Below are 19,914 nucleotides of genomic sequence, written 5' to 3'. Positions count from 1 at the left end.
ATGTACCCTCACCAAAAAAATTAATAAATTAAAAATGCTACTTTTCCAATGTAGCAAATAATTGCTAGTAATCGTAATAGCATTTAGCGCTTATGTTCTTTTCAGTGCACAAGTGCTGTTTTACTATTCTGCAGAAAAGCATCAAAAATTAGACATCCCTCCTTTTTAGTAGGAAGGCATTTGTACACAGGGTAAAGCATTATTTACATTTATACCCAATTTAAACATGCATAATTAATGACAGATTATTTAAGTAGATTTATTATCATTATCATTTCTGATGCCCCGTGTGACATATTAATCCTTCTGAATGATATTTAGCAACGGTTGGTGATCTACTTGAATGCTCATTTTATTCATATAAACTAACATGGAACATCTAATCTCTTAAGTTTCCCTAAAAATGTATTTCTGTGTGTTTATAGTACAAGACTCTCATTTTGTTCTGCAATTTTTTATTTGCCTAATGCAGACACACACACGTGCACACACACATACGCACAAACATTTCCCTGATGCCAGTTCTCTCTCAGTAATTGCACTGGCAATTAAATTCTTTTGGCTACTTTACCCCAGTGGACACATTCTCATAAAGGCGATTGAAATTCAGTATTCTAGCTTGAGTTGCGAACACGTGCAACCCTTTGCATCTTCCTATGTCTGTTTATTCTGGTCTTTTGGCCTCATGTTGAATAGTCTGATACACACAGACGCACATCTTTCACTGCAGTCTCCTTCTTCAACAGAATACAAATGGAGCCTTGCACATTCATATATCTTAATAAGATGCACAAACCCACAGGTACACAAAGCTAGCAGTACAAACTTTGCCTTTGTTATTGTCTGGCTGAGGGGTCAAAGGTTATCCCATCATCTCTGATTAGCTCATAATTCCTTGTCCGCCAAACAGACAAAACCTAACATACAAATCATAATAAAAGCATTGAATGCATTTATTATTAATACCTTTCTATACAAGGTGATCAATAACTGATATTACACAAAAAGATATGTGTGGGCGTAAAATGAATGCTTTTGCATAATGTGACGGATAGAAGCAAAATTACTTGCATAATGTGACAGAATATGTATGTGACTGTGAGGCATTAAATACACAATAGTTTATTATTTTCTCCAAGCATCCACTAGTCTATTCTCTCTGGGTTCTTTCTTTTTTCATTCTGCAAGATTATGAGAGAAGGAGAGCGAGAGAGAGGGAAAGAGAGAGAGAGAGAGAGAGAGAGAGAGAGAGAGAGAGAGAGAGAGAGAGAGAGAGAGAGAGAGAGAGAGAGCAGAAGCTGTGCGAGTGGGATTTGACCCATTGCCAAACAACACAGGTGGCGCTTTGTCAATGATGTGTCAGGAGGGACAAAGCAAATGAGAAAGAAGAAGAAAAGAAGAAAGCAGGGAATTAGGCAGAATCATACTCCAGAGAGAAAGAGAGAAATAAATAGCATAGAATCAGTATAGAATTTACATTAGGAAATAAAGTATGTGGATGAGAGAGAACCAATAGCCCTCAGAGACTGAGTATTAATGAAGGGTTAAAAGGACATTCACAGTAATAATGATGATCAATTCACAGTAATTATGGTGCTTTTTAAATCTGAACTAAAAATGTATGTTTTGATTTAAACAGTTTAAACAAGTGCTTTAGTTTGGGACCTTCCTGAGCCTCCAGTGACATTTCCTCCAGCCTAAAATCGTGTCCTATAAATTACAGCATATTGAGTTTCTGTAGATTTATAACAAGTAAAGCAAAAGCTCACAGGTTCACAAGTGTAATGGGTTTGTCATTCATTGTTTGTATGTTGCTTTGTATTTGTTGCATGTAATATATAAAGTTCTGTGAAAGCAGGACTGCATTGACTGACATCCCTTGTGCAGTTTGTGCAAGAGATGTGCATGATATTTTACAATTAGCATGTCATTAGAGCACTGTCTTTACCTGTATTTACATAGTAAATCTTGAAATGAAAGAGATAAAAAGATAATAAACGAAAATATATTACAACCATTCATAGGTGAAGTTTATAATATTCGTTATTATTTTATAATTATTATTTCATTACATTGTCACCTGTTAAGGGGCGGGATATATTACACAAGGAGTGAACAGTCAGTACTCAAAGTTCATCAGCGTCAGATCATCTCCAAAACCACAGATCTTGTAGGGTGTTCAGGGTATGCAGCGGTTAGTACCTACCAAAAGTTGGCCAAGGAAGGACAACCAGTCAACTGGTGACAGGATCATGGGTTCCTAAGCTAACCAGAGTGCCCATGCTGACCCCAGTCTACCACTGAAAGCACCTAAAATGGGAAAGTGAGTTTGAGAAATGACCATGAAGCAACTGAAGACAGTAGCCTAGTCTGATTAATCAGGTGCGGCGGCACCAAGCAGCATTATGGGGAAAAAAGCAAGCCAATGGATTTAGTGTGACAATGAGGCAGGGGGAAGTTAATTTAACACATACAGTACAACCTACCTAAACATTATTGCAGACGTCTTCATGGCAACAGTATTCTCTAATGACAGTGACCTTTTTCAGTAGGATCATAGTGTTGACTTGGCCTCCATATTCCCTAGATTGCTATCTGATCGAGCATCTGTGTGCTGGACAAACAAGTCTGATCCATGGAGGCCCCACCTCACTACTTACAGGACTTAAAAGAAGTAATGTCTTGGCACCAAATCCCACAGCACACCTTCAAAGGTCTCACACTATAATATTTGATTTACAGAATGTATTTACACAGTAACACATCTTCTCTTAACAATCACAGAGTTAGTGTTTATTGTACCCATCTTATAATAACTCACACTGCTCCTGATACTCTTAATATGGTTCTTTTTGTGGTGCTGTCATTATTGCTTTAGTACATAACATTTTTTTTTTGGACAAATTAATAAAGAAACATGTTGACACTATCTGTTTTTACCTTGACACTACCAGTATGTGAATCATATTAAAGAATGGGTTAGGTCTTAAGAAACACTATCAGGAAAGGGAAATATCCGTTCAGTCAAAAACACTCACGCCAAGCATATCTAACACCAACTGAGCACTCAGCGCTTCAAACAATCGCCCTAGAACATCTGCCCTCAGTGTCAGCCCTGCTGAGCTCAGCTACACCAGGAGACCAAGCCAAATTCAATGGACAAAGAAGACGTGTGTGCCTCAGCATGGAGCTGCACAGTGGGGCTCTTCTGCAGTGCTTTTTATAAATACACATAACTTCTTCAAAGGGTTTCACAGGTGCTTTTAAATGAACCAAAAACAGTCCTAACTCTTCAGTGTACTGTTTTGTTTCTTTAGTAGTCTCCTGACATGCTTTAATGGGAGCACTTTTACCATGCTTTGTTCTAATGAGAGTTCAAATTCTCAATTATCCCCATTAACATCAAAAGCAGACACGCACCATCAATATTCTTGAATATTGTTCAGGAATGTACCAAAATGTGGGGGGAACTTATTTGAGTATGAACTACTGCTGATTGATTGATCATGAGCCCTGTGGTGAGGTGCACAGTGAGGCCTTCTTCATTACCTATCTAAGCGTTAAGCAAACTGTATTTGCAGCTAAAAAAATGGCCATGTTTAAATATCTGTCTGCATGTCGGCTCATCTATCACTTCCAAATTTGCTTTCCTCATGAATTCCTTTTTGTTTCTCTGCCCCCTTTTTGTTTTCTCTTTCTCTCTGTTGGTCTCTACCTTCCAGGAGGAGTGCCGTAACTATATGAAGGTCTTGCTGAATCAACATGGCGGCCTTTTTGTGTGTGGGACCAACGCCTTCAACCCGCTGTGCGCCAATTACACCGTGAGTGGCCTCATAGCGCCTCAGGAACAGCTGAATACCATCCATACTGGCGCCTCACTGAGCAAATATGTGACTGTGTTGAGAATTTGATGGGAATAGTTAGTCCAGTGTTAAGTCAAAGGTTCTTGAACTTGCAGTAGAAAAATAAAAGTCACAGACACATTTATGCAGTTTTTTCTAACCATAATCTATTTATTCAAATTTTAGGCACAATAGATAAATGTGTACCATCATATTTCTTTCTTTCTTTCTTTCTTTCTTTCTTTCTTTCTTTCTTTCTTTCTTTCTTTCTTTCTTTCTTTCTTTCTTTATGTATTTAAGAAATTGTTTATTAAACTTAGAGCGTTAACCTTCTTCACACTAAATCCAAACCGGTTCAAAAGTAGGTTCAAAACATTTTCTCTGTCATATCAGCAGCCCATTTTCTAGTATTATTAAAATTACAGTAGAATATTATTTAGTTGTTTTGAAATTTATATTCAAGTTTATATCAAGACTAAACAATTGCACTTATAACTAGAATAATTCAATTTGACCTTACCTTAAGAAGTATTTGTATGAACTCATATAAATGCAGGCAACGTGAGTAAATCTAGTTTGATTTAATATTGATATAATAGATTAATAATATGTATGTGAAAGACAAAAGACAGCCGCAGCCCACACTCCTAATCATAATATTTCTCTTCATACTCTATTCCGTTTTGTATGAATACAGTGATGCGAATTTCAACGTAGCCTCAAATATAAAACATTAGCAAAGAATAAGTAAGGAATATGTCATGAAAGATCGAGTTGATTATTTTTTAGTGTAGAATAAAGTGTTTTATTCCTCTTCCACCACCGGCACCAGTGTTTTTATTAACTCTGTTACAAAATGTTGACACTGGAAACTAGCCTTCCTAAAAGTCTAAATAATCATTTCTTCACAAAATACCTCACCGTATCGACCTTGCAGTCGGAACTGTCTGAACTTTACTGTTATTTTTTTTTTTTTTTAATGAGATTTGAGAATTCAGTAGTCCTTAGATCTCCACATTATTAAAAAGTATTGTAATAATAAAATATCAGGCCTCTTACATTATATGTCATGGATCTTTGGGGTTCTGAGACTACACATTGAGAAGTTCCTCCAGAAGTTTTCTTCTGTGAGTTCTGCCTAAAACAAATGATTATACAAGTTATTTTTATTTGTTTGTTTGTTTATTTATTATGTTTTTTCTTTGCAACCTGCAGAGTTTCTTTTTTTTTTTGTACTTTTTTCAGATTTGTACTTGAATTGGTGAAATTGCAAGCATTAGATTATTTTAAACTTCTATTATTAAGGATACATATAATTAAAGAGTGCTTTGGCTGAATGCACGTTGTTATGACGTCAAACGACTCCTCTTAGGCTGAATCTGCAGAAAATCTACATTAATTTTGAACATATCGAGCTCCAGATAATATTGTGGATATTGTGGACTGAAAACCAAAAAAGCTCTGGAGGGACTGAGTAAAAACCACAGTCATACTTATAATCCGATTTTTATGATTTTTTTTTTAGAATGGTTCGAAGTGGTTTATATTACTGTTTTCCTCACTTGCATCAACTGCATTTTGATTTACCAAGAAAAAAAGTCTTATTTTTTGACCTAGTGCTGAGATTACAGCATATAAGAAAGCTGCTTATATTTCCTTAAGCGAAGCTTTCCGTCTTATCTGTGAGTGAGTTTTCTGTGTGAGAGAGTGTGAAGACGTACAGCAGTGAGAGTGTTAGTAATAATTTAAGTCCATGCTTAGACCAAAACTGTTATATTATTTGTATTACATAAAAAGCATAAATCTCAATTCTTTTTCAAGGAACTTGTATCGATTGCAGTAAGAAATAAATAAAATACTGAATGTAGAGTATTTTATTCAGCCAGTCAGTAGATGAGTTGTCAGAATGAGCTATGATGTCAGATATACAAGATTATTTATAGACCTCTTCCTGCACCCTCTCAATTCCCAATTTCCCACCACCTGAAGATACGGTAGCTGCTCTGGGAAATGGGGTGTGACGTGTATGTGGTTTGCTGCAACCATCAACAAGTGAGTGTTATTTATGGCTCCTGATTTGTGTGTGTGTGTGCATTCATGTGTGCAGAGAGATACTCTGGAAATGGTTGGAGAGACCATCGTTGGAATGGCCAGGTGTCCGTACGATCCTAAACATGCCAACGTGGCCCTGTTTGCAGGTTTGTAGTAGACACACTTCTTTGTATTGTGTTAAAGGACAGCTTGTGGAAAAGGATTGCATTTGGGGAATAGGGGAATGGGTGTGTGTAACATTCTCATAGACTTATATGGAGTATTATTGATGGGAAACAAACTATGCTGCCCTTTCCATCCTTCCTGTTCGTAATTGATCTCTTGGCCTTTTCACCTTTAACCCAGAAGGTAACCTCTTCACGGGTACCGTGACGGATTTCCTCGCTATCGACGCTGTCATCTATCGGAGTTTGGGAGTTAGCCCTGCTCTCCGCACCATCAAACACGACTCCAAGTGGTTTCGAGGTACATCAGCTGATTGCAGCACTGATTGTTCTGTCACCTGAATAGTGATGATCGATTGCTTGTCAATGCTCGAGTTCCTTTTAACCTGACACCTCTTTTAGGTTGATACATAACAATTACCTTTTGATTTCAGATCAAACCGATAAAAGAAAAATAATGAGATGTTTTTGTTGTTTCCATTCTAACATGTAACAGACATAAATCTCCTCTAGAGAAGCAAATAATGACTAAAACATGACAGAGTGTGCTATTAGGAAAATAACCAACCCAGCGTCCATTATTTTCAGTGCATACTTTTCCCAATGATTATAATTCTTTATTAATTTATTAATGTCATAATGTAATTTTAACACATTAATCATAGTTCCTGTTATCGCTTAAGTTATAGCTGGGATTTCTCTTGCTTAAATGAAAACTTACTGTTAAAAAAGTGCTGAAATTCCAGGCTCTTTCCATACATATATTATATACACTATTTAAAATACAGATAATATTAAATAACCAATAATAACTCTTTAAATTGCTTTGTTAATACTGTATGTTTAGCTACTGTTGAAGATTAGTTAGTTTTTTAACAAATTAGTATGAGTATATTAATATAAACCATAAATAGCCCTGTGGTATAATAAAATGTATTCATTTTTTTGAGGGGAATAAAAACAAGAAATTTGAAGAAGAACTTGATTTATGCTTTGCTTCACAGCTTTGAGACTTGAAGGTAAAGACGCAGATGGCCTACTGAGTGAGTTTGTAGTTAAAAAGATTTCAAGGTCTCTCAGCCACAGCGTGTTCAAAAGATCAGCTAGAGAAGACTGAGATCGAAGAATGAGAGAGTTTAAGTCTTCACAGCTGCTTCAGCTCACGCTGCACTTTTTCTATACGAAATTTATAAGCCTTCGTCTGTGATCGCCTCTGTTTCCCTTCTTTTTCTCCCCCGTTCTTTTTCGTATTGCTGTGCTCAGAATGTTCAGTAGATTATCTGGAGTCATATAAAAAGTTTTGGCTGTAGTTGCAAAAATAAATGTTTGGAAAATGGTCTTTTTAAACAAATTGCTTAAAGTGTTTGTTTACACAAGAAATGTGGTATTTGTGAAAATTCTACAAAATGATTTTTCCTTTATTTAATCCTTCAGCTTTTCTTTGTGCTCCTGAGTGTGTGGAGGTGTACAAATAAGAAAAATAACTAATGAAAATGTTGATTTGCAATAACAGAAATCAAAAGTTCATCATTTCTGTAATGCTCCCAGTTGTTAGTGTTTCGAGGTCGTTGTGTTAATAGTGCCAGAGTGAGTGATAGTGGAACTTACCAGTGATATGGTGGAACGAACATGTTGACATGTGAAGATGAGATTAACTCTTCGGTCAGTATTGATGTTGCTAATGCAGACTGTATGAAGAATTTTTAAAAAGTGGTTTTAACGTGGTGTTGAATGATTGACATTAATTGAAAAAAATACCCACCAACTGTAATTGATTCCAAATCATTTAATTTGCCTGGATTACTACGCTTTGATATATGGAATATAGGTTGGGTTTAACTTGCTTAATTTTTATTACTTTTACAGCATTCAGCAGAATCCAGAGAAAAGTACTTTGGAGTCTCTGTGAAAAACACATTGTAGCTTGAGCTCAAGGTCCAGAGCATTTTGTGTAACCCAAGGGTTCTTTTTTTATTGCCATTTATTAAAAAAATATAAAAATTGAAAAGAGCGAGCTACCACAAACACATAAATCAAAACAAATAAAACAAATTAGAAATTTATAACCGAAGAAATGGTGCTGTGTAAATGGAGGATTTAGACGTAAGTCGTAAACAAAATGCCTCGATGTTCCAGGTTGTAAAAATTCCTACGCCAAAGTAAAAACTATAGAAGAAGTTGAATATTTTTTTGTTTTCGCCAGTGATTCAAATGCAAAAATGTTCTCAAATGAGAAGATTTGAACTTCCAATCAGTCAGAGGATTTGGTCATTGTTGTAAGAGTATTAATAATAATGATAATATTTGCAAAAGAGCAAACTGTGACATGAAGTTAATGTGATCATATAGCCAGAACATTCCCCGTTGAAATAAATGTCATTTTAGTTATCTGTTATTAATAGTAACAGTAATTAATAAATATGTCATTTTTTGGGCTTCATCCTATTCTGTGTGTGTGTGTGTGCTTATGTGTCTCAGAGCCCTACTTTGTTAGTGCAGTAGAGTGGGGTCCTCACATATACTTCTTCTTCAGAGAGATGGCGATGGAGTTTAATTATTTAGAGAAGGTGAGTAAAAATTAGTAAAAGTTACTGAACCGCCAAGTGGTTTAACATTATGCTAGAAATGAACTTTAAGTCTTTAAGCTGTGTGCATATTGTGTGTGTGTGCGCGTATTAAATATCCTTATTTGACTACAGTGTTCCTCTATGCATGAATATTAATGAATCAACGTGTGTGTGTGTGTGTGTGTGTGTGTGTGTGTGTGTGTGTGTGTGTGTGTGTGTGTGTGTGTGTGTGTGTGTGTGTTTTTTAGGTGATGGTGTCCCGTGTGGCGCGTGTGTGTAAAGGTGATCTTGGGGGCTCTCAGCGTGTGTTAGAGAAGCAGTGGACGTCGTTTCTAAAGGCGAGACTGAACTGCTCTATTCCAGGAGACTCTCACTTCTACTTTAACCTGCTGCAGTCCACCAGTCCAGTCATACGCATGCACGGCAGAGACATAATCCTAGGAGTTTTCTCCACTCCTCCCAACAGGTACAGACAACAAACACCTGCGTTTTTAATATCCTCTGTCTGTGCATGTCAGTCATTGTCTACATGTGTGTATTGTGCCAGAGTGTATTCATTTGAAAATATATTTTCTTTCATATATTATAATTCAGGGGGGGCACGGTGGCTTAGTGGTTAGCACTTTCCCCTCACACCTCCAGGGTTGGGGGTTCGATTCCCACCTCCGCCTTACTGTATGTGTGTGGAGTTTGCATGTTCTCCCCTTGCTTCGGGGGTTTCCTCCGGGTACTCGGGTTTCCTCCCCCGGTGTGATTGCGTGAGTGAATGAGAGTGTGTGTGTGTGCATAATAGAAATGATATAAATATAAATCCTAAATGATCTTCAGAGATACTACTAAATATAATTTTGTAGCGAAAGGGAATAGTTTTAATAAATATAAATAGATACTGCTAAAACTACATAATAAATGATATATATGTGTATATATATATATATATATATATATATATATATATATATATATATATATATTATGCAGTGCATCAACAGAGTGTATTCTGTATTAGAATGACTCATTTACTTTCTTATCATTATTTAAACATTTATGCTAATACATATTGCTTAGGTTATTTATTAAAGGTTATTTATTAAAATCCATTTGAGAGAGAGAGAGAAGTAGAAAAAGGTGTTGAAAGTCATAACCCATGTTTCTTATATTCAATCCCATATGAAATGATAGAAGTTGAGCAGGAGATGAGTGGACAAATTCTCCACCTTATATTCCACATAGTCTTTCCATTTCATACTGACATGGAGTAATTGGTGTACCTTACAAACCTCCAAAATGGCCGAGTGACACCTCAACCCACCACAAGTGATTGGCACTTTGCACCAGATTACAATGTCTCCTTGGAAACTAAGAATAATGTCCTCTTCTGGCATGATGCACCAGCATCCCTCTCCTGGAGAGAAATGTATTAAAATGAGGATGAAATAAAGAGAGCTACTCTTACACAAAGTGCTTCTATGGCAGTAAAGGTATAATGTATTGTTTCATAAGTGTGACATATCTCGCGTAGCACTAAAGCGGATGAATGTCGTACACACAATGCGGCTGCTGCTGTGAGGAAATGGCCGTGATGTCTCTGTACAACAGTTAAGCGATGAGATAGAGAGGAAGACGAGGGACATTCAGTGTACCACAGACATGAAATGTCAGCTGTAAGCTGCAGTCAGAGGCGTATAAAACAGATGAGTCATGCAGGTGCTTCGATTCTGATGCAAGAAAATCAGTCAAGTACATACATTACAGAAAATAAAGGTTTCCTTTTTCTGGGATTTGCCTTTCTGTTTTATGTTTATGCCTTTTTCTTTTTTTTAAAGTTCCTCCCCCTCTCATTTTCTTTTCCTGTTTTCTTTTCTCGGTTTTTCTTTTTTTTTGTGTCTTTTTCGTCCTCTCTAAAAAAAAACAGATTTTTTTTTTCCTTTTCCATTTGGTCCTTCTTTTTTCTTTGCTTTTCAGTTTTTTCTCTTTTATTTGCTTATTTCTTGTTCTCTTGGTTTTCTTTTTCTCGTTTATTCTTTTTATCTCCTTCTCTTACATTTTTCTCTTTTCCCTTTTCTTCTTGATTTTTTTGTCTCATTTCTTCTTATTTATCTTCTTCTTCTTATTATTATTATTTTTCTTCTTGATTTATGATTCATTATTTCCTCCTTCTTTTCTGTTTGCTTTTTCTTTTTAAATCATGTTCCCTCTTTGTCTTCTCTTTGTCTGCTGCTAGTACAGTACAATACTGCATCAGTCATTTCAAAGGTTATTGAGTGCACACTTACTTAATCAGGGCCAGATAGAGCAAAGCCTGAAGCCTCAACATTAATCACTATTCATTTAGCAATTAAGACACAACAAGAAAAACCCTACCTTTACTTTTGTTACCTTGGGTTTTCAGTAAGACAACACACGTCAGAGAGAGAGAGAGTGCAAGCGAGAGGGACATTGGCATGCTGCAGAGAACCATGTCATGAGCTATCTCACCAGACAATGAGTAGCAGAGCCAGTGCACAGCCGACTGCAGATGAGCTTGGAGCAGATTGCCAGGAAAGACATACAGAACATGCTTTTTTGTTATCTGAGGTCTGCTTACATCCTGGTTATATTGAGGCTTAGTCAGTGGCCAACAGACAGTATATTCATCAGACCTTTCTGGATGAATAGGCAGAAATGGGATGGTCTGCACCAGACAGGTCAAGCTGATTTTGGCTTGACCATAAAGGACTGTGGGATAAGATGTGCTGCTGAAAACACACATTTATTCATTCTTGGGAAGTTTTCTGCCAGAACTGTTAAAAAGCCTTGGAGCAGTGAGAATGTCTTCAATAACTGATATTTGTTTTCATGTGTGCTGTATGGTTTTGTTCCTCATACTGTATGATCATTTTTTCCCCCAACAACAAAAGTTGTGAATTCATTACCAATGTTTTCTCCTGGTTTAATATTAGAAGTAATGCACAGTTTTTCCTCTAGATCATGGTAAAATATAGTGGAAAATTCTCTTTTTAAATATTTAATATCACCAAGATCCTCAAAAGATCAGGTTTAGGTGCACGGTGTTCATTAGAAGGCATTTCGCTCTGGGCAAATGTCAGATTGAACAGCAGGCGTCACAGTTTCTTCTCAGCTGTTCAGCCTGTGCAGCCTGTAGCTCCTGCTGAGTGAAAGACACTTTGATGAGACCGGTATTTTGATGCTGTGGTGTTGGCGACGAGATGGCATGTTGTTGGCCGAGTTGGTACAGCATTGGCCTAGCAATGACATGAGGTTGGCCATGCCGGTCTTTTCCCACTGTGCTGGCCACTAACACAGGACTTAAACCAGGAGGTCATTTATGTAGTAGATGGAAGGTGAGAAGGACAGACGGCCAGACAGAGATAAAAGAGAAACATCAACTACCATGAGTTATATCTTAGTACAAATTGTATATGTCAGAACCATGCACAGTACACAACATGGAGTGAAATGCTTTTTTTGACTGTCTGTGTCATAAAAATAGCATCAAAATAGAGTAAAGAGTAGAATCTCAAGAAAAAATCATTTTAGAATTGAACTATACCAGGAGAAAAGGGAACATATCTAGGAAATATAGACTGTTATATATGAAAGCAGACTTGAGGCAGAAATAGTAATGGTAGTGTGTGTTGTAAAGACAAGTCTAGAAAAGTGTTATCATATTTGAGTCTGAAGGTCCTGCGAGAAAAAGCTTCTCCCTGCCTTCAGGGAGCAGAAGCTTCGATAGGAAGAAGTGTTCATTGTTTAGACTGAATATTTATCATATATGTAATCTGTACTTTTACCATATATATTATAGGGGTTTACATTTAACCATGTTGTCACAAACAGCAGCGAGGAACTTCACTGGAAATTGACAACGTGTTTTTCCTTCTGTTGGACACTTACACAATATTAGTGGTTAAAAATAACACCTACAAATTATAGATTGTTACGAACAAGTGCTTAGGGCATCTGAGGTGGCAGAAATAGGTTTGATATCAAAATGTGCTTTTCAAGATATAAAAAACTGTGGGAAAATTACCTTTTTATGAAAATTGTGCCTCTAGTAGGCTAGGTTAAAACATAAATACTTATGAAAATCTACAAATGCCTAAACTCCTGAGAGTTTGCTTTCATATGAGTCATTAACCATCATAATGGAATGTGACAAGACAAAGAAATGAAATGCTGAACATTGGCATAAGAAAACAGGAGCAAATTCCATTTTTGGCCTCTAGAGTTAAAATCTAGATACTTAAAATAAAGCTCATTAACAGTGTTCAAAATGTGTTTTCTGAAACAAAATAAAAGTATGTGGACAACATTATTGCAAGCTTCATGATTCTGTAAAGGTTTACAAAGCATATCAGATACTATAGCCAGTGGGCAGAGAATCAGAGGCTGTATTTTCTGATAATGTTAGACGATATTTCTATCACACTGCATTGCTAGGAGAGGTTTGAATCAAATTGTATCATTTGATCAATATTTATTTACTTGGGTTATTATTTTATTAATAGACATAATATTTATTATGTAAAATTGGAAATTGTAAAATGTCAAACTTTAAAAGATGTTTGCAAATGCCATGTGTGCAAATGAAACAGAATCAGAATCTTTCATTCATCATATATTGGAATATTTCAGTGGTTGTTTATCTATCTATCTATCTATCTATCTATCTATCTATCTATCTATCTATCTATCTATCTATCTATCTATCTATCTATCTATCTATCTATCTATCTATCTATCTATCTATCTATCTATCTATCCACAGTATGTATAATATTGTACCCATAAACAGAGAGAAAGGAAAGAGAGGGAAAAAAAAACTTAAAGTTCAAATACATTTCTCCAGCCAGATCATTACAAAGTTGTAGTTCATCAAATACTGACAGTTCATTGGCCAGATTGGATCTGCAGCTGATGATTCCTAACGGCTTATCGGCTGAGCTGGCGTTCTGAAAAACAGCCGTTCTGTACAAAAAGTGCATGTTTGGGAAGATCGAATAGGAGTAAAGTCAGTAACGATTAACATGAATACACTTTGAACTTTTTTGTCATCTTTGCATGGCCTACATTTCTGTCAGAGTGCAATTTAGTCAATACATACAAGAGATGCTGTCAGAGGTTTTCAGAGTTACTGCTATTACTGGGGATGTGGTAGCCTAGTGGTTAAGGTGTTGGAATACCAATCAGAAGGTTGTGAGTACAAATCCCATGTCCACCAAACTGCCACTGCTGGGCACCTGAGCAAGGCACTTAACCCTTAATTGCTCAGGTGTAGAAAAAAATTGATAAAAATGTAACTTGCTCTGGATAAAGGTGTATGCTAGAAATGTAAATGCTGTATTTGTTTGCTCTAAGACGTACAGTATTTCTGATCGCCTTGCTCATCCTCCTTTTTACTTATATGGTTTTCTGAATTGTGTAAGTAACAATTGGTGATTGGTGTAAAGTGGTCTGAGTATTCGGTTTTGCATAATGGCAACATCCTGGGGTCATCAGCACTGTTCCAAATGATTATCTGTGACGCTTAGTCCTACTCCTGTAGCTTATCCTGCCTTTAACTTTTCTACCTTCCTGATCTTTCTATGAATTATTTCACACTCTTTGAAGAGTTGTTTAAATGACTGCCCTTAGGGGCATTCCCTTGAAATGCTTAATTGTTCTGTGTAATTGTCTGGCTCTTTGTCTTCCTGTTCACTGAAGTGAACCAGATGAGGTAGGGGAAAAATGCATGAAGAGGTAACTAAGCAAGGCAGATCACAATAAGTGGATCCTGTCATAATACATGCACTTTGACATTCATCAGTTCAGTCTTCATACGCACCGGATGATATCTAATCAGGAGAGTGCGAGTAGGAACCATTGAGTGTGACTGATTTGGAACAGAGCCCTTTGTGAGATTTGGCAGTTGGATTGAGTCCCTGGTCCATCGTTGGCACAGTGACATCCTGCCAGCGGGTCCAGTTTCAGGTGGCAGGCGCCAGGCAGCCATGTCTCGCCCCCTTTTTTTGACATAGCGCAGATCCGGACTAATCCAGCCTAATGATTGATCACATCAGATCATAGCTTCTGAGTTTTCACAAAGCAGACAATGTGGTGCATCTCCTGTCATATTCTCAGTCTCTCACCCTTCTTTTACTTCTTATTTTCCTTCTCGTCTGTCTGTCCGTTCTGATATTTTCCTGTCTGCTACACTCTTCTAGACTGACTCTTGTACTCGTCACTTGTCATTTACCTGTTTCTGTTCCTCTCTCTCTTTCTAAGGGAGAGTGATGTCTGTCTAGTGCTAGTAAAATACTTTTACCTGCAGCAGATCGAATATCAGGTCGTCTGTGACATTATTCTAAGTGATAGTGGATTTATAGCTTTTTTGTTCAACAGCATTTGCTTGTAACCCACTGTCCAGGTGCTCAAAATAAGAAACTTGAAAACTGTCATAAGCATATTATATATAATGTATGAACATATTTCCACACATTAACTCTTTTGGAATATACAGGCTTGGAAATGTGATACAAATGAGGTCATGAATTCCCCAGAGCAGATGCTGACTTTGCTGCAGTGGTGTGTTGAAAGATCTGTTGTGTATGTCTGTGTGTGTGTATGTATGTGTTGGGGTGGGGGGGTTAGTTGGTCTGGTCTGGACCACATGGCGAACACCTGGACCCTCAATAAGGTGCTAAGACTTCCATATATCCCTCAGCTATCAATCTGGAAAACATGTATATATCAAGTACTCCACATCTCTGTTCATTTATCATTTATGTAATAAAAAATTATTTAAATATGTATCATTTGTATGGATTTATAGTTAGTATTCCTTAGCAGTGCCAATACAGTTGGCACATATATTTATAAAGTTGCTCCAATACGAATGATTCTTTGTTTCACAGGAAAATGTGATGTCTAATGTTTTATTTTATAGAATCTTTTTTATGAAGGGTGTCAATAATTCTATAATGCAGATAAATTATTCATTATTTAATAGGGTTGTAACCAAATTCTAATAAACAGGAAGCACTAAACAGGGAGCACAGAAAGCTTCATAGCACATCTGTTCGAAGCTAAGGATGTACATCATATCGGGACTGTGGGGTGCTGATGTAGGATGCAACAAATAAACCCACTGTGAAGCAAAATTAAAATACAATCGGACCCTTACACACTTCTAGCTGAGACCAATTATGAAATCGACTGATGTAGCTGAGTTTGTAGAACTGGCAGAATCAAATTTTTGTCTTTCTACTGTTTAAAAAAAATTACACCATGTACATTTCAGGTTTAAATCCAAGTAGCAATACAGATATGACTATCTGAAACTGTAAACATTATATACATTGAGGCATTGCATTACACTGCTACTGTTTATCTAGTCATTACTGGCAGTGATTCAGTTCAGGGTTATTATGCGTATTTAATTCAGTTCATAATGATGGTGGTGCAACATGTACTTAGTCCCAAATCTTTTTCAAATAGCTTTTGTAAAAACCTAATAATAACTTATAATGACTGAAGATCTAGTCAGCAAGGTTAAAAAAACCCCCAGAAGACTGTTAGGGTGTTTTGCCCATGTTTGTTGTGAGCAATTACAACGGTGCATGTAGGGTGTCGATCAGATCACTCAGTACATCCTGACCACAGCTGCTTCTGTTTGCTGTTTCCCAGCATCCCTGGCTCAGCGGTGTGCGCGTTCGACATGCAGCAGCTGGCACGAGTGTTTGAAGGGAGGTTCAAGGAACAGAAGACTCCAGAATCAATCTGGACCCCTGTTCCGGAGGAGCTGGTGCCCAAGCCCAGGTAACACGACAGAGCCTTTTCTCTTAATATGCAATGTCTTCTGTTTTAACACACAACCCACATCTGTGGTATAGCACAGACTGAAGAGCGTACAAGACCAATAGATCAATGCATTTTTAAAGCACATATAACATAATGGAATTTGGTGAAATATGTAGGGAAGGAAACAAGACAAAACATGCCGTCATAAAAAATAATTCCCTTAAGGGTGTGATGTGGCACGAGGTGCAAGCTGAGGTAATATAACAGCATGGTCTGGAGTGGGTTATTCTGCTTATACCTCACCGATTTGCCAATAATTATTACATTTATTAATTGAAAATGTCTGAGTCTTTCTCTGTCTTACACACACAATTACTTTGTTAAAAATGTTATTTACTATTAGTCAAAGGCATGTGGAGCTTCCACTGTACAGGTATACATGTACATGTGTATGTGGAGCTACTACAAAAACAAATAACATCAGATCAAGAGCATTAATATAATCCTAAGTTCATATTATTAGTGCACACCTTCTGACTAAATGGATTCAAGCATATCGACATGCTGTGGTATAATAGACAATACCATGCAGCCATAAAACAGTATGGAAAATGCATTGCTTTATAGCTTTACAGCCTGATATTACTATTAGGGATGTTTATTAATACAGACTTGTAAATCAGTTTATTGTTAGCTTTTAGTCATTTATCAGTTTCTGATGCTTAGGCTTGCCAAGGTCAGACCTTTTTAGAAATACAAAGAAAACCTCCTTGTTTATGGTACAGTTAATAGTTAAACCCTAGCACAGCATTTATTAAGGCTATTCTTTCATTCTGGTTTAAGCATATTCCTAAATTCAATTAAAGGTTCCTAAATTAACTTAGGAGTACAAAATCTAATCTAACATAAAACATAAATTTGGTTCAGTGAAAGTTTTCTAGCCATGTGTCCTATTTGGCTACTAGCAAGCAAAGCTAACTTACCAATTATATACAGAAAAAAACTATAAATAGGTTATAAAAAAATCCGCAAAAGTAAAAGAAAGTTGTATGAGTATTTTGAAAAAAACTCTGCGAGAATTATTTCTTCCTCAGTATTGGGTCTAAAACATTTATGGACCTCTTCTTTAAAGATCAGTACAGCTACTGTAGATGTGCCTCTGGTCGAAGATGCAAATTTTGTGTCTGAGATCATCACAGATAACTCAGAAATTTTGCATCTCACTGAAAGAAACCAGTGAAACCAGTGAAACTACCCCGTCGGGTCCTATTAGCTCACACATAACATCATGCAATTTTTGCGTGCTTGGTGTTTCACTTAGTATAATTATAAGGACACATTTTGCACTCTAGACAAAGATGTCTAAATATTCTTTCTCTCTTAACACACAGTTCACGTCAGTGATACAGAAATTGGAGAGCACTCAGGGTCTAAGTGATCAAAGTCGTCTCTAAATGCTCACAGCACAAGCAATTTTGGTGAAACAGTCAGCAGTCTAGAGCAGGTCATGCACTAAATATGTTGGCAAATCAGGCCATTAGTCCAATTACTCCTTTACCATTTGGGTTTCTGCTTCATTTCCAGATGACCAGATACAATGATACAATAATATAATATTCTACTGAATTGTTTTCTGAATCTGTTTTGAGTGTAATTGCATGCTTTCACGTGACAAAGATCTGTAGCAGGAATATTCAGTTCAAATCATACAGCACGAGGTCATTATTTACTTATATATAATTTAAACTAACATGAGGATCATTCTGGTCCAACTTACCTTCTTAATTGCAAGTAAATTGAGACCCTTAAACTGAGAATATGCTACAGAGGCTGAAACTAAAAAAAAATAAACGATGGCAATGTTAAATGTTCTGTCAGACAATTTGCTAAACTGCTTTGTTTGGCTGAATGAAATATTTGTTGTGTCAACATAGTACAAGTTGGGTCCACAAGTAATACATATGAATATCTGTAGTGTAGATCAAATGCTTAATTCTGTTATTCTGTTGTCCTCAAACAAGTAGGTCTTTCTGTATTCAAAAATGTGTAAAAAATCTTGTGTTTGAATGTGTAGGCCTGGGGGTTGTGCTGGTCAGGGCTCCAAGTTCAGCTCCTCTACCGCTTTCCCTGATGACGTTTTAAACTTCATTAAGACCCATCCACTTATGGATGAAGCCGTCCCTCTGCTGGGACACAGACCCTGGATAGTTAAAACTATGGTCAGGTAAGTGACAGCTTTTCCATTCATGGAAAATAGCCAACAAATTTTCAGAATTTTTGCTCATATCCATATTCATGGCTTCTTATTTGGGGAAAATGCTAATATGAAGGGTAGGATTTAGAGTCAAGGACAGTTGGGTGGAGGAAAATAAACCATACTCACCAACAGTTTTGTTTCGTCTCTATGTTTGTATGTGCGAGCTTGAAATTGCTAATATGAAGGTCACATATAAAATACCTCTCTTGAGGCAAAGTATGGTTAGAGATTCAAAACTGTGGGCAGCTGGCCTGGTCTTACTCATGCAGGCATGATGAAACCCTTCATGCATATAGCCTGACTAACAATGTAAGAGTGTAGATGAAATTGTAAATCAGTGCTGGAAAATGCGGCCAAGTGCAATTTGACAGCTATTTGCCTCTGGACTCTGAGTGCCGTGGAAAGTAGAAGAGAAAGTCTTTTTTTTTTCTTTCTTTCAAAAAAAAAAAAAAAAGAAAGAAAAAGAAAAGTACTTCATTTAGCCAAGTCAACTGAATTTTGATTGAAATGTTCTCAGGGGTGGAAATGTTATAATGCCTTTCATGAATAACAATGTTGTCCTTATTTGGCATCATAATGCATGATTTTGATGTGTATAAAAATGATTGTGACCTTAAAATTATAGCAAAAACCACTTTGTTTACCGTGCTCCACCATCAATGTACTGTATGAGTTTCAACCTGTTCATCTTTTGCTTTAGAGAAACAGCATGGATGGCTATTTTGTGCATTTATTAAAATATTAGTTGTAAAAAATAATTTGTTTATCCAAATCAAAATCCAGCTGTTCAGACTTTCAGATGTAAATGAATTAACCATAACATTAAGACCACTGACAGGTGAAGCGAATAACATTGATTATCTCATTACAATAGAACCTGTTGCTCTCATTGAAAATAAATTGTCCCTTTGCTTTGACACCTGTATGTGTGAACACCCCTTTACATCCTCCATATCACAAATTCCATGGAATAGCCCCATGGTTAAATTTGAATTATGCTAATTTGTTTCTTGTGAGAATATAGCTAAGGGCTACTTTTAGTAGTCCCTTGTTATTTAATGTGTTCATGGTACCATGCGACACATTTTCCTTATCACGTTAAAAGGTTATTGTTGATACCCGTTCCATCTGGCTGCCTCAATGAAATATTCATGTTCATACTGTTTAGAGTCATTACCAGAAATTGCACCGTTGGTGTTGTTTTATTGTATGTTGTTTTACCATTTCTCTTCTTTGTGTACACACATTAT

General features: G+C 36.6%; 1 protein-coding gene across 4 annotated transcripts in view; it reads left to right on the top strand.

Annotated features, from left to right (window-relative positions):
• sema6ba (sema domain, transmembrane domain (TM), and cytoplasmic domain, (semaphorin) 6Ba) overlaps positions 1 to 19,914 on the top strand; it is a 129,127-nt gene that overhangs the window by 88,299 nt on the left and 20,914 nt on the right. For 3 of the 4 annotated variants that reach the window (XM_027137286.2, XM_027137282.2, XM_027137281.2), the window contains 7 exons: positions 3,723 to 3,821; positions 5,950 to 6,040; positions 6,240 to 6,359; positions 8,537 to 8,625; positions 8,874 to 9,091; positions 16,294 to 16,425; positions 18,482 to 18,631. In XM_027137286.2, coding sequence (XP_026993087.1) covers positions 3,723 to 3,821; positions 5,950 to 6,040; positions 6,240 to 6,359; positions 8,537 to 8,625; positions 8,874 to 9,091; positions 16,294 to 16,425; positions 18,482 to 18,631 — 899 coding nt within the window. The remainder of the gene's footprint in view (positions 1 to 3,722; positions 3,822 to 5,949; positions 6,041 to 6,239; positions 6,360 to 8,536; positions 8,626 to 8,873; positions 9,092 to 16,293; positions 16,426 to 18,481; positions 18,632 to 19,914) is intronic. The other variant, XM_027137288.2, reaches the window with a different exon arrangement.

The sequence above is a fragment of the Tachysurus fulvidraco genome, chromosome 22, assembly GCF_022655615.1.
Source record: "Tachysurus fulvidraco isolate hzauxx_2018 chromosome 22, HZAU_PFXX_2.0, whole genome shotgun sequence".
NCBI classification, from domain to species: Eukaryota; Metazoa; Chordata; class Actinopteri; order Siluriformes; family Bagridae; genus Tachysurus; species Tachysurus fulvidraco.
Note: the sequence above shows the minus strand (reverse complement) of the source record. Positions and strands in the feature narration are given on the sequence as shown.